The sequence below is a fragment of the Castor canadensis genome, chromosome 10 (genome assembly GCF_047511655.1).
Source record: "Castor canadensis chromosome 10, mCasCan1.hap1v2, whole genome shotgun sequence".
Lineage (NCBI taxonomy): Eukaryota > Metazoa > Chordata > Mammalia > Rodentia > Castoridae > Castor > Castor canadensis.
The window spans coordinates 56,022,000-56,041,019 of record NC_133395.1 but is presented as its reverse complement, the minus strand read 5'-3'; the positions used below and the strand labels follow the sequence as shown (position 1 = coordinate 56,041,019).

The window sequence follows — 19,020 nt, the reverse complement described above, 5'->3', positions numbered from 1 at the left end:
CTCATTACGTCATTGTCAGTTACATTTCATGGACTACAGTGAATTCAATACGTGGCAAGTAACATACATTTTCTTCAGAATAAAGCTAGAATAGCCAAGGCTTAATTAAGCATTATATTTTTCTGTTCAGCCAATCATCAATGCCACACACAGAAAATTTCTGACACTACCCAACCAAAACAAGGAAGCAACTATATTCTACAACTGCAGCAAAGCAATTTTTCTAAAAGAAGCAACATGTTCAAAAACAAAATTAAATTCAATTTTCAAATTAAAACCTTCAACATGCAATTTAAAAATTCTAATCATTCCTAATTATTAAAATAATTAGTAAGCACATTAGTTTGCAGTGATAAGCAGTTATATGTTCCAATATTAGCTTAGCCTATTATAAAAAGTAATATTTATGCAAACCAAAATTTTGGTTCTAAGGAATGAATTAACATAAAATCATTGCATGTGCATCAATAAATATTGACAAGGTTACCAAAAAAAGGATCATCACTTAACGTTCTAAATAGTTTCCAAGCAATCTCAAATAATTTATATACCCACATTCAACACAAATTGTCACAAACCATAATGTCTTAGAGAATGAAAGTAAAATTAATCAACTCTTTTCAACATATATTCCAACAAATACAGTTCTATTATAAAGCCATTAAAACAACCACAGTTTTGTCCACGTAATCTGTTGTTAGACAAACCAAAAATGAGGAAATATAGAAATACATACTGGAAAGACAGATCTAAGTCAGAGAAAAAGAAAATCAATGATCTCAAATACTGTACTTACTTCTATTAACAGAATGATTAAACAAAGAGAAATACAAATTCTTACCCATATCCTATGAGCACATGATAAAAGCGAGAGCACACAAGGGAGGGGTGAGGATAGGTAAGACACCTAAAAAACTAGCTAGCATTTGTTGCCCTTAATGCAGAGAAACTAAAGCAGATACCTTAAAGCAACTGAGGCCAATAGGAAAAGGGGACCAGGAACTAGAGAAAAGGTTAGATCAAAAAGAATTAACCTAGAAGGTAACACCCACGCACAGGAAATCAATGTGAGTCAATGCCCTGTATAGCTATCCTTATCTCAACCAGCAAAACCCCTTGTTCCTTCCTATTATTGCTTATACTCTCTCTCTACAACAAAATTAGACATAAGGGCAAAATAGTTTCTGCTGGGTATTGAGGGGGGGGAGCGGGAGGGGGTGCAGTGGGTGGTAAGGGAGGGGGTGCAGTGGGTGGTAAGGGAGGGGGTGGGGGCAGGGGGGAGAAATGAACCAAGCCTTGTATGCACATATGAATAATAAAAGAAAAATGAAAAAAAAAAAAGAAATATCTTTAACTGTTTAAAAAAAAAAAAGAAATATCTTTAACTGTTAAAAAAAAAAAGCATACTCTCTTCTGACTCTTGTAAAATTAAATACATTATAACAAACTAAAAAAAAAAAAAAAACAATGATTCTTCCATTTAACTAATAATAAAAATCTCCCATATAACAATGTAAAGCTTAAAAATTCAAAATCCCCTAACCTCATCTCTTCCCTCTGTACCTCAAAAATGGGTCAGATTTGAAGTCATTTATTTATAAAATACCACTTCTAACTAGAATGACCATATAATTTTTCATCTAACCAGGACACTTTTGAAAATGAAAGAACAGCCGAAGTAAGCCAGGACTACCTAAGTGAGCTGGAAAGTATGAGCACCCTACATTAATCCAATACACACAGACACACACAGACACACACAGACACACACCCCCTTAATTTCTTCACTTATCAGACTTCTTATTCCATTCTTTTGATTGTTTGTTTTGGTGGTACTGGAGTTTGAACTCAGGGCCTCTGGCTTGCTAGGCAAGTACTCTACCACTTGAGCCACACCTCAGCCCTTTTGCTTTGTTTTTTTTTCAAGTGGGGTCTTACATTTTTGCTCAGGGACAGCCTCAGACTTCCATCCTCTTACTAGCTAGAATACAAGCACAAGCACAAGACAAGAGGCCCAGTTTATTGAGATGGGGGTCTCACCAACTTTTTGCCCAGGCTGGCCTTGAACCATATCCCTCTTGATCTCCACCTCCCAAGTATCTATGATTACAGATGTGAGCCTCTACACCCAACTTACCTATTCCTTTTTTGAAACATTGTCTTGCTTCTAATATTTTTTTCTATGTCTTTTTTCATATTTCCTATTTCTGAAATAGGCATATTTATACCCTTGAACCAGTGGTAGTGAAGTTCTATATGAAGACTACTATCAATGAGAGAGAGGGAGTGAGGGAGGGGAGGACAAGACAACAGAAAAGGCTACTGAAAAGTTCAAGAAATTTTAAAGGTCAGACATCATAGTACATGCCTCTAATCCTAGCACGTGAGAGGCTGAGGCAGGAGGACTGAGTCTGAAACCAGTCTAGGATACACAGTGAGACTCTTCCCAAAAAAAACAAAACATTAAATATATATTATGGATAACAAAATACATTTTGAAAGTAGTGATAGACTGCCTAATTTAAAATTTTTAAATAAGACTATGTAAATGTACAGTCCAATTCTGAGGTCTGAAGTCCTAAATGACACAATTACATATAAAATGTTAGTTACCTTTCACTTAGATGATGAAAACTGCTGCTTTCATCCTGGTGATCATCCTCAAAACTTAAATTGGACCAGCTACCAGTGCTGTCCTCACCAACACTGAGGTTCATCTGCTGGCTACTAAATGACTCAGTTGACTGAAAGTCTTCTGTTTCTTTTGAACTAAACAAAGGAAAAAAAATTTTTAAATCACACAAAACAATCAAGGATCCTGAATTATTAGACCACTGAATTCATGATAAAGATGACAGTAAGAAGACATGATACTCAGAGTCAAATACATGTCCCTTGAACCCTTTGCTGTGCCTACTAATAATGAGACTATGCATGATAGTACAGTGACTTCAAAGTTAACTGAGGTGCCCAATCTATGAGCTGGTTCCCTTTCATAATGTCCACCTTATTGCTCACCTCCCTGGCTCACTCTTCTTTAGCAACACAAGCCTCTCCACTACTTCCAAACATACACAGTTCTACCTCTTTGCACAGACCCCACTTCCCTTTGATTCTCAGTAACTTATTTGCTCTTCACCTTTGGCTCTTGGCTCAAATACTTCTTTACCAATATTGCTTCTTCTGCTACCCATGCAAAACTGCAAACCATCCCCAACTGCTGTTGCCTACCATTGCCTTCAGCACTCTCTTGACAACTTTTCTTGATTTTTCATCTGCTGCACTTTTTACTACAGAACATACAATATTTTATTCATCTTATTCTTATTAGAATAATTGTCTTATTCTACTATAACAGAAGCTCTAAGAAAACATAGATTTTTTTCCTGCTTCACTTTCTTCTATATCCCAGTGCCTGAAACAGTCCCTCCATTTAGGCAATCCTCATTTTGTATTTAAGATATGATGCCAAATTACATTGGGCATCCGAAGACAGGTACACTATAGTTCTGAACAATAAAGAACACTACTTTGTTCTTTTTCAACACTTTTCCTGTAATATGCCACATTTTTGTGGAAATGACCCACAGGATGAAGTCCAGAATAAGAGTCTTTAATGACTGCTAAGTGATTTTGGCTCAGAAACAACAGTTCAGAATAAGTCTAGATGCTTTGTTCTTCTAAAAATGCACTATCATATAATGATATGACAGAATATCCCATGTGATATTCACATGACATGCCTGTGAACATCATAGCTTTGTGACATATATATGGTTATTTCCATGACTCAAACACAGGGACATTAGTGAAATAATTCAAATAAAATCTCAGAAAATAATCCATTTGAATGAATCCTCCTTCAAGCCTAAACAAGAAACAATTTCAGTTTTAGAACTAGAAACAGTAAACTGTACACACTAGAGTCAACTTTTAATACTCTGCAGTTACAGAACCTAAGAATTATTAATAAAGGAGAAACAGGAAAAGTACTACAAAGTTGTATTTTCTGTAAATATCAGTTTGGAAAAAAAGTTAGCTTACACAACTCCAGCAGTCTATCTACTCATAAGCTCTAAGAGGGAAAAGTGAACGTACTGAAGAATTAATATCAAAGGAATTTACTAGGTCCTGGGAATGGTGTCTTAGAAACTTCAATCTAGAGTGTTTTCCTCCCATGAGGCTGGAATGGGAGAAGAGGAACAGAAGTAACCTGAGGTTGCTTGTATGAGGAAAATTGCTTCAACTGTAAAAAATGGCATAGCTCGCTATCACTCACTTTTAGTATTTATTCACCATGTATCATGTTTATCATCATAAACTAATCACAAACAAAGAAAATGTGGGTCTACAACAGAGATTCACAAACGTTTTCAAAAAGGGTCAGAGTAAACACTTAGATGTTGCCAGCTATCTGGTCTCTGTTGTAACTACTCAATTCTCCCACAAAGCACAAAGGCAACCACACAAAAATACATAAAATGAATCAGCCACACAAAAATACATAAAATGAATAAGCATGATTGCATTCCAATAAACTTTATTAAAGATGAAATGTGAATTTCATATAATTTTGTGTCACAAAATATTGTTCTGCTTGATTTTTTTCAATCACTTCTTAAAAATGTAAAAACTTTTCTCAGCTTGCTATCTATACCAAAACAAGCAATAAGCCACACAAAGCCAACAGATTGTAGATTGCCAATCCCTGATCTAGAACAATCAAGACTACCTGATTAAGGAGATAGAGACCTTCTCAAATTCACAAGAAGCCTAGAGCATCTCTCATCCCAAGAGGATGCCTTGGAACTATTGGGTTCAAAAGTCCTGGCCAAACTGCATCTCCCTATTTAAGGATGGCTAAGAAAGGTAGCAGTCTGTCTGTCACAGTTTTGACAAAGCTACTCAAAAGTCTGGGGTATCACGTGATGCAATTGAGTCCTGCCTCAATTCAAAGCATTTTCTATTTCCATTGGGACTTACAAATATGATCCTACAAACTAATAACATAGGTTGGTCCTGATGTTTTCTCAGGAAGAAAGAAGATTACAAGTGAAAATGTTACCTAAAATGTTAGAATCACTGAGCACAAGAGACATCTACTGAAGAACAGGACACTGTAGAACCACCAGAAATAACTGTCCCCATAAGCTGAGCTGATCTTCAAGAGAGGTGGTGGCACTGTGGAGAATGCTTGCATTCTTCCTCAAAGGAGTTTGATTACACCATGCTCTTTATAAGATAACTTACCTTTGTGAACAGGAAAAAGGAAACATTGTATGAAAATTCCATCTCAGAGTAGTTAATTAGTATGATAATAGTCTATATTTGCTGTATAAAATTCTCCAGCTGTTTCTTTGATCCAACTTTACCTGCTTCATAGCTGTATGAATTTGGACAAGGTAATATTTTCTCTAGCCCTCATCTTCCAGCCCTGTAAATGGATATCTTCCCTCAAAAGGGAGACAAAATATATAAAAGCAATGGGTAGGATATGAAGCCATATATAAAATCCAAGAGTGAAAATTTTTGTTAAGTTAGGTGAAAATAATTATACTTTCATGAAGACCCCCATATATGTGATCAGGCTTAACTTTTCTTTTTGTCACAAGACCCTAAAAATATTTGAAACTTACCTGCTGACAGTATGTCCAACATTCTTCATGGCTGATGTCATTATTTCTGTGGTAAGGCTTTCAGCAAAGCTAATACCATCTTGTCCAATTCCACTATCAGCTGCCAAACTGGCATTGCTCAGCTCTCTCTCTGCTTTTTCAATAGCTTCAGTAACTATCTTCTCAGCCAGCACTGACTTTTTATCAAGATTTACATGAATCTGAGGGACATCAAGATGAAAAATTCGGGATTTCTGATAGATGTTGGTTAACTTTGGATTTGAAGCTGGTTTACTACTAACACATGACCCCAGTCTAAAAAAGTGCTCAGATGAATTTCCAGTACAATCATGGAGTTCTTTAAGGTCACAATATCTGCAAGCTTGATTTATAAGAGGTGACAACTTTTCAGCATAAGTGATTCTATCTGCTGATTTTGTGGTCTCAGAGACTTGGAAAACTGTGGATCCTAGACTTAGTCCTAAAGTATCATCCACTACTTTTTTAGCATACTGTTCTATAGTTTGAACAACATTCTCTCCACAACTATATCCATTTAAGCTGCCAGTACTATGATAAAAGTCATGATTTTGTGAGGAAGGCTGAAAAGACTTAGGAAATTCTGATTTAAGGAGACATTCAGTATCTTCAACACATACAGATTTTTCAAAAATGCAAGAATCTGTTAAGGATTTTGTCAAGTCAACGGCAGGTGTTGTCAACTCTTTTTTAACATCTCTTGTTATACTGTGAGCAAGAGAAGCTGAAAAACTATAGAGTTCAGAAAGTTCATTTCTGCATGGATCTTGTGTCTTTTCATAAGTATGATCCTTACAAAGGTAGCCTGCATTTCTTTTTCTTTGTTTTTTTTTATCTACTTCTTGGTGGTGCTCTTTATTTGAGAACATCAAGAGTTCACTGTTTGTTTTCCCCTGTGAGCTCTGCACAGGGACCATTTTTGAGTTGCACTTCATTTTGGCTGTCTTAGCTGCTTCTTGCAATCCTGACTTAACAGAGCGATAAGCAAGTCTATTGGCATATTGATCCATTATTAACTCATCATTACCACCTTCCTGTTTTAGTATTTGGAGAACATGACCTGCATATTCATCTGTCACACTTTCACAGCTGGGATACTTATATGTTAAACCTGACATACAAAAGCTTGGTGGTAATGAAAGAACAAATGGATCCACTTCTCTGGGATGTGCTTCACCCTCCATATTCAACTTCTCTTCTGATCTATCTCCATCACCAACAACATGACAACTGCTCTTCTTTTGCCTAAAAAGTGCACAGCTCCTAACTTCTGCTATTTTCTCAGCTTCTGTAATGACTTCTGCTGCCAAATCACCTGCAAAATTCCAAGTTTGTAAATTTTCATCTGAATGGCTTAAAAAAGTAGGCAATAAACTGCTTTGACTCTGCACATTTAAGGAAGGCCTTTGAACCTCAGCTTCTTGAGTTATTTCATGATCTAAATGGGAGGCTGCCATCTCAGTTGCAAGAGAAATGATGTGTGTAGCTAGTGCTTCTGCAAACTGAACTTTCTTCCCTGAGTTCTCTGACTTCACATCTACTTCTGGATGCTCTTCACCTTCACTACTTTCAACTTCTTCTGAAAGAGAGCGCATAAGTTTCAACATGAACTCTTCTTTTTCTATAGTATTTTGCTCATTTTCAGACAAACTACCAACTGATGAGTTGTGAGGTGTAGAAGGTGGTGTAGCAGGTGCAAATTCTTTGGCTAATTCTCCCTTAAGCTTTTTGGTTAATTTCTTGATGTCCCATTCTGAACTAGCCTGAGATGGTACTAGAGGAGTTGATGGAGGAGTACCAGGTATTACATTTCTGTCTCTGATTTTCTGTTTATCTTCCACATGAAAACCATCTGTACAAGTAAGCACTGTAGATGACAAAGTCTGTGAATGACGAAAAGAGCTTTCCTGTCCAAAAGATAAGGGCTCAAGTGCTGTATTATTTGAAGTATGTTTTTTCACTGGTTTATCCTTAGCAAATTCTTTCAAATCAGGTTTCTGACTTGTCATTGTCAGACAAGGTGGTATCATCTCTAAAGAAAATCCAAGAGCCACAGAATCTTTACTTTCTGGGACACAATCCTTTTCAACTGAAAGTGAACAGTGATATAAGTGATCTTGAGCATCAGAAAATTTTGGAAACTTTTCCAATGTCAACTGTGATTCTTCTCCAGGAACAGGCAAGCCTTCCTCATACACTGCATTTTTATCTATATTTGGGACCATTGTTTTGCTTTTATCTATGGAATGCTTAATAATAGATTTAGATAACTGTTCAGCAAACATGTCACTATTGCTAGTTTCAATCTGTTGTGTTGCTTGATCACAATGGGAAAAAGGAGAGGTTTTTCCCTTTCTTGTTTTAGTTAAGTAATCTGTGTGTTCATCAACTGTTTTTGTATCTTTGAATGATATCATTGACTCTAAGGTTTCATTTACTACTGTATGTGTCAGTGCTGCAGAAAAGTTGCTAATACTCACAGGATCACCTGCTAATGTTGAAGAATTCTGCATTTCAATATCATCATTAGTTGGTTTAAAGTCATTCTGGTTACCTGGACTGGGTTCTGAAGGTAAACATATATTTCTGATACAAGCTACTTCCTCTTTGTTTTTTGTGGAAACATCTGCTTTGCTATCTGCATTGCTATGATTAGATGACAGATGAGACTTTGCATGATAAATAGTAGAGGAGATATGATGTGGGAGAAGGGCACTTCCTGCCAAGGGCACTGGTATGGAAGTGACAACTCCTGAAGTACAAAACAAGGCTTGCTGCACTGTGTATTCCTTTTTATAGTCCTGCATTGGTTTTGTCACCATAACTTCTTGATTGCTGAAACATGGGGAAACCGCCAAGGTCTGTGTAGATGGTGTGATCCTTTCTGTATTCATGTATTTGTTGTTACCTGTAGAAACACTAACTGCTGCCTTTGTTGTGAAGATCACATCAACTTGTGATAGCTCAATGAATGCTTCCTGTATTACAGATTCAGACAAATCTTTTGCATACAATTTCACTACTTTGTCTTCAAAGTTAAAGGACTGACCCTGGGGAGATGCGGGTGTTGACGGATATGAAAACTGACAGACTTCCATAATACCTTCAAAAACAAGCTCTTCTGCAAGATCTGCAGCAAATCTCGCAACTGTGTTTGTAAATATCTGCTTCTTCACATATTGTAAGTCTTTGAAGGCATTTGATAAGGCTTCACTCACCAAAAAATTAGCCAGGCTACCAATGGCACGTTCTTTCAGTGAAAATGCATGTTGCCTTCTCAGTTCATTAAATGCCATCTGAAAAATAGATGATGTCAATTTGATTGCTAAGTGGCACAATGCATTGGTACATGAAGAGACGCCTTTCTGTAAATCCTTAAACGCACTACCAAAACTTTTTTCCACAAGATCTGTTGCAAATTTCTGAATACTATCTTTAATCATTAAAGATTTAGTTTTATATTTACCTTTTTGATCAAGGTTTCCATGCTTAAAAGCTACAGTTTTATTTTCTCCCCTTTTAATACTATTAATGTTTGACATTGCATTACCATGCTGAGTATGAAGAACTGAGTCTAGTACTTCACATGAAATGCTATTTGCATAATCTTCATAAGTGTGATAAGCAGAATCATGATTTTCATGAATTCCATCTCCACAAATAGCCACTTGGCAAAAACATTCAGCAGGAGTACAGCTTCCAAGAGGACTAAAAGCAGAGGATCGAATAGGGCTAAACAAACCGCTGTCTTCCCCTGATGCCTTCACTGGACGAGGAGAATCTGGAGCATCACCCAGGTTACTGTATGGAGATTCTGGTTTACGAGGAGTTGGCTTTCTTACATTAGCTGGAAGAGCTGGCTGATCAGATTTGAATTTTTGAGGATTCATACAAGATTTTTCATGTTTGTGCCCTTTCTTCTGTGATGACTTTCCGACAGCAGGATCTTTTATAAACAGACAAGAAGTCTCTAAAGCTTGTTCTAGTTCATCAAACTGATCAAAACTATCAAAAAATTCACTTACTTCTGAGTCTGAATCCTCTACATCATCTTTCATCACAGGAATTTTAGGCAGCTCAAGTTTGGCTTTTAAACTTTTTTGATATCCCTCTTCATCCAAGAAAATAACAGGACTTGGACTTGAGCATTCTGATTCAGATGAGTAGGCAGGAGAAGAAGAAAAAAATGTTTTCTGTGTATCACCACCTTTATCTGAACCATTAGATGGCCTATAGAAACTCCTTTGGATCCAAGGCTCTGAAACTGACATTGTGACTGAAGTTTTCATGGAAGGTTGTTTGCGTCCTATAACATTTACTAAGGAAGATGAGGGTTTAGCCAGTGCCTTCTGTTGTCCAGTGCTAACCAGAATCTTTAAATCATGGGTTTCTAAATGATGACCAGAAGTCTGAGAAGCAGCATCACACTGGCTCCTTAGTGTAGTAATATTTATTCCTATAGGGAAAGAATAAGGTACAATTAAATTATTCCAGAAAATAATTTTTTTTAATTTAAATCAATGAAATAAATTGACGTTAAACATGAAATGTTTATTTATAACATGTTTTCTATACTACATTGTTTAACAGAAAGATCCTGCCCAAGTAACACTTAGAAACAAATATACCTTTTGATAAAATTTCAATTCACCCTATGTCCAGGGACACCTAGACTATGGATTGCTTAGCATGCTGTCATTCAAGTTAGAAACTACTATGTTGACTGCCAACTGACTATTCTGATACTTGAACCTAGGAATGTTCTGGACACTAGGCGAAAGTGTTGCCTAAATCAAATTTCAACTGAGTAATTCTTCTTCTAAACCTTCAAAACTAAATCTTCAACTTTAATCTCCTATTTCTAGAAAAAAAAAAAAAACTCTAGTCTAAAAAAAAAAACAAAAAACACAAACCATCATTATATGGCTTTGAAGTCTCTTCTTCCTCTAACTGCTCAAAAGCAGTGACAAAGTCATCCTCTATGGAAGACACGGACTGGTTAGTGTCGTCGTCATCATCGTCAGTGGTCTCAAGTTGGTGCTTCTGATGCAAGTATGTGTCCAGGGTATACCTTATACCAGTAGCATATTTACTTAGAAGACTAAAGATAAAATCAAGTCTGAGTTTTGGTAATGTAGGTGACACTCTCATGACACAAAGCATTCCAGAATGATGACTCTTGGGAAAGATGAAAGACAATAAAAACAATTTTAATTTTAAATAGAAAATATATTATCTAGAAGTGAAGCCTAGAAAAAATAATCTCAGAGAAAAAACAAAAAGCAAGGAATGTATGCATCTGAAAGATTTTGTTTTGCAATGTTTTATTTTTGCATTCTTCAATTTCTCACCTCCTAGTCTCTTTTCTTCCATTTTTTCCTCTTACCCATATACTCAAATTCTACCTAGTCTATCTCCTCAAATGTTATAGAACCCACGATTCATTTTCTTGGGTAATTATGCTTTCCTGTATCATTGTAATATTGATCATTCACCTATCTTATCAACTATACTGTAAACTGCTGAGGACAAGAACCAAGTTCTATTTTACTTGTCCTATTTTCCTATAGCTTCCAGCATGATATCACTTTCCCTCCTATCAGATGGGGTAATTTTCTCCTTGTTTTACTTAAATTTCTCTGGTATTAAAACTTAAAATAATGCTTACAGTTTTAATTAAAAATACAAGTCACCAGATTTTCTCCTGTATACTGTCTTTAAAAATGCAAATATTGACAAGTGACTTATTTTAAAAAGCAGAAACCAAATATGGTAACTAATCATCATTTATATCCTAGCAAATAAACAAAGTAAATATGAGTGAAGAACATAATTAAGGAAATGAGGCAAGCAGTTCTACTTTTAACAGTAGATCTCATAAAGAACAAGGCAGTATTTTATATATGGAGTAAGTAATCCAAATTTTAAACCTACTGATTCAGTGGTAAATGTTTTGCCTCCTAAAATGCAAGGCATTTTTCTTCAAAACATTATCAACAAAATCATACTTACTAATGAAATAAAGGCTGAGTATTATAAAATTATCTGTCTGAAATGGTAACATTTTTGTTTATAAATAACACATCATCAAGTGATTATTTTACATGAAAAACTTTTAACTAGAAAATGAGTGTGAAATACATTCTCTAAACATACAGCACAATATGGACAAAAAGGAGAAAAGTCCTTATGGTTTGTACAAAGGTAGAAATTAAAAGAAATCCAGAAATAATGAATTTTCATTTAAAAATTCATATATACTTACATACCATTGGAAAAATTAATTTATAGCTACGGCCAAAATTACTCTGCTGCAGGAATGTCAATGTTGCATGGGTTAGATTTCTTATGAATACTATTTCCTTGAGATAGCATTGCAACAACAAAAAACTTCATCCAAACATTTCAAAGTATAATACTCTTGATCAAATGCAGTATAATTTTCCCTGAAAAACTCATTAGAAATGCTGTATAAAAGTTACCTGGTTTAGGGAACCACTGCTTATATCTGATGGCTTATTTATATCCTTCATACAAATAATTTCATTTTCATTTAGACTGCAGAAGTGGAGTGAATTCAGAAGATCTGGAAGTTCCAAAGAAACTGCAGCTAAATCCTAATTTAAAATAATAACAATAAGTAACACTACAGCATAACACTTTTGTTAAAGTTCCTATAGTATGGTACATATCAAAATCATAAATAAGGTCTACTGGTAAATAAATTTCTTGTTTCATAATAGTTCACATACTCTATTATCCATAGTCAGTTTCCTAAGCCTCAAATATATATATATATATATATATATATATATACTAAAATCATTTAATACTGATTGCTATCCAGCTATATATTAAATTTTAACATGGCAACTCACACATCCAGGACAACTAGGCATTTGGTAGTTTTAAGTGAGTGCCAACCTATAATCCTTAGCTCTAACTCTGAAATTTTTCATAGGGGATTCTTGGCTATTGAACATGCTTCCTCAAAGCTTAAGTTTTAGCTTTGAAAACTGCAAGTCCATTTTTCTGCCTTTCCTCTTGAAAGTACTGTATTGGTCTTTAACTAAAAATTTTACAAAGATTAAAGAAAGCAGCTTTTTTTCCCTCTTGTTGCCCATTTATGTAAATATTTTATCTAGCTAAAGAATTATTGAAGTCTTTGACCCTTACAAAGTACTTTGCTTCATAAACCCGGTTTTACCAGTAACTCTTAAAAGAAGAATATGAGAAAAACACTTTCCAGCTGTATGTTTCCAGGAATATGTCCTCTGTCCCTTCTGGTCATGCCATTTCCCTCTAGCAAGGCAACCAAGATCTACAATAGCTTCCTTCATAATCACCTAACATGCAGCATTAGAAAGATCTGGATTACAGTTCCTCTATATAATGTTCCTACTAGGAGATGCTTCACCATCACAAAAGGAAACATGTGGCAATCACAAATTTTCATCCAGCAGTATGAGGGAAAAGGAACTATATCTACAGGAGTTTCAACCACACTTTAAGCAGCCATCGACCTTTCCTTTGTTGCTCCTAATCACAAATAGCAGTTCTTCTATAAGTACCTAAATGAAACAGGTTAAAAGTTTTACACTGACTAGTTGTGACTTTTTACAAATCTTACCTTTTATATTTAACTTTATCTCAGCTAAAAATGTAAGAACTTATTCTGTTGGAGTCAAATAATGAACCGGCAAAATAAAGAAACAAATGTCACATACTATATAATGCGCGGAATGGAGAAAAGGCCCATCTGTGGTTTGTAGCCTTCTCAAATAAATGACTTTGGTAGTCAAACCTAAAGCTGCTTTCCATAACAAGAATTCTCAGGAAAAGTGCTAAAAGTGAAAATGTCCAAAGCATATTCAAACGTTGATCTCAAACTGTCACCTTTTAACTTTAAAAAGAAAGACACTGAAATAATTTAGTGTACATTTTAGGTATTATTTTTCATGTTCTACAAACTTGCTCCAAATAACCTCTTTCAGTTCTTTCCAGTTCAATAAATTGACCATACCTGCAAGTGAGCAGCATCTGTCTCTTCATTAAAGCCCAGAAATGTCACCTGAATGAGAAAGGAATAAAGCTCCATTAATTTGAGTTTTAAAATCTTGTCTTACATTGTTGACAGAGACGAAAAACAGAAAAAAAGCATAGTAAGATGGACAGAATACATTTTTCAAAGAAGGTTTTCCCCCAAAGATTTGATGCCACACTGCTGTTCCTAAACCTCACTGACACACACCCATATCTACAAGTTCAATCAATTCTACCATCAAAATGTATTTCAACTACACCCTCTTCTCTCCACTGCTCCTGTCACCTCCTCTCACCTACACGACTATAATTTTCTGACACCTGGTCCCACTGTCATGCCACTACCCTACAGAAACGTCATGCTTCCCTGGGAAAAATCTTAACGGGAGTTAGCGGATGCCTTTATTCTTCCCTCATTTAAGTTCCAACCAAGGGTTCCCTTTCTGGGTCTGGAACATACCCTGTACACTCCTGCTTAAGGTTCTCAAAGCTGTGCCCCCTTAATCTGGGATCTCTTTTCCTTGGATGTTGGCATGCCTGGATCCTGCTCATTCTTCAACTTCCAACTCCAATGTCATCTCCTCATAGAGGCCTTCCCTAGCTAGACCCCCAAGGCTTCTTGCTCACTGACCATCTGTGATACTATCATTTACTTCCTTTAACACTATGCAGAGATTGCTTAAGTTCATAGAAATTTCTAAGGAATATGTAATGGCATGAAGAAATGTCACATTAAGTCAAAAGAACAAGTAAAGAAAAAATGATAAAACAATATGCATATAGTTTCAATCTTATTTTTTTAAATATATGCATGAAAAATAATACTGGAATACACCAAACTCTTAACTATAAGTCACTCTAGAAGACAGAGTTATAGGTGATCTTATTTTCTTCTACTTCTTTCCTCTATGCCTTCTTTTTCCTAATTCATAAGATCAATGTCATTTCCTTTTATGCTTTCCATACTTCTCATTTTTCTACACAGAACATGTACTATTTTTAAAACCTGAAAAATGTGTTATTTTTAAAATTTATATTCTATGTCTGTCATCATAATGAGACTTTTTTTCCCTCTGAAAACAGAATAATAGGGTGGGGACACGGCTCAAGTAGTAGAGTACTTGCCTAGCAAGTTTAAGTTCAATCCCCAATACCACCAAATTAAAATAAAGCAAGAAAAGGAAAGAAATAAAAAAGAAAAAGGAAAAAAGTCATTTACTAAGCAAATACTGTGGCTAAAAATATACAGTATTTAAATTATAGCAATATGGATGATAAGTTCTCAAGAAATTAGGGAGATATAGCACAGTTAAAATATGACTTGATACAAAATACACTCTGATCTCTTACATTTCAGAAACAAGCCAGAATCTTAAATTACCATGGTATCTTTATTCTGAGTAATTACGGTTATTACTTCAGAGAAGTGTTAGTTAACCTCCAGGCATGGAAATAAACTACTAACCTCTAAAAAGCTTGTCTAATCATCTATAAAACTTCAGGCAATATAACTCCTCTCCCTGACACATAGTAAACACTCAATAACAAATATATGTTCAAATAACAAGTTTCTTTCCTTTCTTCCAATAGATACTTTGAGATTAACATATTCTAAAGTGGGTCAGAGCTGGTGGAGTGGCTCAAGCAGTAAGAGTGCCTGCCAAAAAAAAAGAAAGAAAGAAAAAGAAAATGGTGGGACAGAAATTCTTTTTATTCTTTCAAACTTCCGTTACTGAATATGAAAGAGAAAACAAGCTGACATAGGGTGCTGGAGATGCCAGGAAAGTTGTCTATTTCTCATTGATCAAGGAAGATCTCATCATGGAACATAAGCCTGGAAAACAGAAGACTTGTCACACCTGGCCACAACTAAGTTAACTGAGTAGATTAAGAGTGGCTCAGCTTTACTAAAATAAAGTGAAATGGGACATCAAAGAAGATAAATCAAGAGCCACAGAAATTCAGTTGACGCTAAAAGAAAAAGAGTGGCAGATGGCAGAACTCTACAGGCCTTAACAAACTCATTGTCCTATGAAATGACATCAAGTGAACAATTTCTCAAGGAATAGCAAAGAAAATTATTCCCTAGAAAAAGAATAATCAAGGCTTTTATTAGAACCCTCATTTCAAAAACATCGTTCTAACTGAACATATTCATCAGTTTTAACCTGCAAAGACCTAATACCACATGTGGGAATCAAACCCAGGGCTCCACACATGCTACACAAGCATTTGACCAGTAAGATATAGTCCCAGCCCCCAAAACTATATTTCTTATTGGTAATACCAATGTGATGATAGTATATGGATAGGTAACTTTTTTAATCTTACTCTTTTTTTTTTTTTTTTTTTGCAGTAATGGGGTTTGAACTCAGGGCCTACACCTTGCCACTCTGTGCCAGCCCTTTTTGGTGATGGGTTTTTTCGAGATAGGGTCTCATGAACTACTTGCCCGAGCTGGCTTCAAACTGCGATCCTCATGCTCTCTGTCTCCTGAGTAGCTAGGATTATAAGTGTGAGCCACAAGCACCCGGCCAAATCTTACTCCTTTTTACAGTAATAAATTCAAACAAAGATTAGAAACACTGGATATAGAAGAAAAATAGCTGAGTAAGTTGTATATTTTATTCACAAGTAATAAATATCTTAATTTCAAAGATAAATTTATTACAACTTGTACACTTTAAATCAAAGCATTGACACAAAAAAAACCCAGTAATTCAAAAATATATATATATATGAAGTAAGCATTATTTTTATGTTTTAAAGAATGGAAAAATTGAATATTAAAGTACTAATAATAGAATATAGTAGGAATCACTAAAGACAGTGCTTATATATCCAATGAGTGGCCAATAACATCTAAGCACTGAATTAAATGTGCTTAGCATAATACATTAAGGCAATTATGTTAGCCAGCATTTAAAAGTTACTGCTAACAAATATGTAGATACATTTAAAAGAGGTCATATAGTCCTAAAGATGCATGAAAATAAACTGTGCTTTATTAATTGAGAGGGTTTAGAAAGTAATACGTCAAACCTCTGTTAAATTGGCTTGTTCATCCTGCTTTAAACAGTCCTCTCCTGACACACTGCATAGTTCCTTCTCACTCTGTAGTAAAGATTTTACAGACTGGAACACATCTTCACTGAAGCTCTGAAAAAAAAGAGGTTTTCAATTTTTTTAATTCTAAGGGTACTCGATGGAGAGTCACTCATTCCCCAATTAATTCATTTGGCACTGGGGTGGGAAGGGAGCTGAGGGAGAGAGATGATGGGGGAAATGTAAATAATATACAATGTAAGATTAATCAGAATTGTCACTACAAATCCTTCCCTATATAATGAATATATCCTAATTTTTTAAAGAAAACTCTATAGGGCTTCAAAAAACAACAAAAAATTTTGATTTGGCACTTTTTTTTTTGGCACTTTTTGATAACAAACTGGATTCAATTCAGCAGAGAAGAAAAATTCCATTCAAGTGAAAAGGCTTAATTAGAGTTCCATGTACCCCAACCACATGAATATACCAGAGCCTAGGTGTTCAGCTCCTTAAAAATCACACAGCCCCTCACACCCCAGGTTTACTTGGTCTTTCCTTATGCTAAAACTAACAGACTACGTATCTGATTTCCATGTCATTGGCAGAACAGAAGAAACGATATACATAAAATGAGTGAGATGATGAAGGCACTACAGTAAGGCACACTGCAACAGTGACTACTGCCCGTCCCTTAGTCATAACAAAATCCATTCAAAGCTCCTGTTGTGCTGTTTGCACATCAAGATCAGTTTATCTGATCCTTTTTTGGTTCACAAATGTGATGACTGGGTGATCATGCCTTTGCATGACATGTGCCTCCTTTAAACCTTGTTATGATGTTGGCACATTACCCTTCTGATGTGAACTTAGAGGGTCCTTCAGATTTTTTTTACTAAAAGATAATTTTGTCTATATCAGAACATTACAATTACTATATCATTTATATGTCTTTCCATTCATTATACCAAATCATTGAGGTTAGAGACTATATTATATCTCATTCACTTTGTTTCCTCAGATATCAGAACCTCACATACTACAAGAACTCAATAAACACTGCTAAATTTAATAAACTAATGCAAATCTATGCCCTAAGAAGAGATATAAATATGAAATCAAAGAATTCAAGAAAAAAGATATGATGTTAAATTTCAATTTGACTTATCAGTATGAACCTGTAAGTCTTTAACTACATGTACTGCCTTTTTCCATTAAAAGTTCTTAGATGCAATGACTCTCAGTAGCAATAAGCATACCCAGTACCCAGATTTTGGTTTCTATTTCGAAACTGATTAAGAGACCCAGGACTTCTCTTAAAAATGGCTGGTTCCAGATCTGAAGCAGAGAAATTACGAAGTGAGCCTGTAATATTTAACTGTGCCAGAATGCAAGGGAAATACTCAAAAACTAATTAGTTTATTTCAAAAGAACACAGAAGCCAGCTCAAAGGAATTCCAGGTGGCAAAATTTGGGATCATTAGGGCATCAAAAAGAATAAAAATGGTAATGGATTATAACTTGAATTTAATCTTAGGACATTCTTCCTTACCAATGTTGGCTAACAAATATGGAAAGAATGACTACAATGGAAAATTCTACTTGTCACCTCCAATTCAGTTATTGATTTAAGGAAGAATTGTCAATGTATACTAAATCTGTTAAAAGCCATTGGGGAAGAGGATACTTGGAGGGTTGTCTCAAACTGTCACCCTCCAGGTTATTTATTAATTGGATAATCATGAAGTTACTGTGTACATTTATACTGCGGATATCTGGCAGTTACCATCATGACCACCTCTTCAAATCAGATATCAACAACATGTTCCACTTGATCTGATGGACTAGAATGAGCACATTACCATGAGGTGTTCCTGCTGAATCTAATTATAGGGAAAACCAGACAAACCGAGAACAAGGGATGTCCTACAGAACTGGCCAAGACGCTTCCAAAACATGCTGTCACAAGAAAAGAACCTAGACCACTGAAACAGTCTATAATGGGGAAGATCAAAGAGATAAAATACCCAAATGCAGTGTGTGAACCTTAGCTGGATTCTAAGTTATAAGGAGATTTGAGAAAATTAAGAAAATCTATAACCAGGCACCTGTGGCTCATGCCTATAACCCTAAGCTACTTTAGCGGCCAAGACTGGAAGGATCATGGTTTGAAGCCAGCCCGGGAAAATAGTTCAAGAGACCCCATCTCTAAAATAACAAAAGTAAAATGGGCTGGCGGTGTGGCTCAAGCGGTAGAGCACCTGCTTTGCAAGTGCAA

General features: G+C 35.4%; 1 protein-coding gene and 1 non-coding gene across 8 annotated transcripts in view; one reads left to right on the top strand and one right to left on the bottom strand.

Annotated features, from left to right (window-relative positions):
- Akap11 (A-kinase anchoring protein 11) overlaps window positions 1-19,020 on the bottom strand; it is a 50,550-nt gene that overhangs the window by 12,664 nt on the left and 18,866 nt on the right. For all 7 annotated transcript variants that reach the window (XM_074043320.1, XM_074043321.1, XM_074043319.1 and 4 more), the window contains exons 3-8: window positions 16,740-16,856; window positions 13,678-13,725; window positions 12,137-12,271; window positions 10,568-10,832; window positions 5,637-10,110; window positions 2,614-2,769 (exon numbers count right to left, since the gene is read on the bottom strand). In XM_074043320.1, the coding sequence (XP_073899421.1) occupies window positions 2,614-2,769; window positions 5,637-10,110; window positions 10,568-10,832; window positions 12,137-12,271; window positions 13,678-13,725; window positions 16,740-16,856 (5,195 nt within the window). The remainder of the gene's footprint in view (window positions 1-2,613; window positions 2,770-5,636; window positions 10,111-10,567; window positions 10,833-12,136; window positions 12,272-13,677; window positions 13,726-16,739; window positions 16,857-19,020) is intronic.
- On the top strand, window positions 17,503-17,606 carry LOC141413254 (small nucleolar RNA U13). Its single transcript, XR_012438049.1, has one exon. It is a non-coding gene; the product is annotated as a small nucleolar RNA U13 (small nucleolar RNA).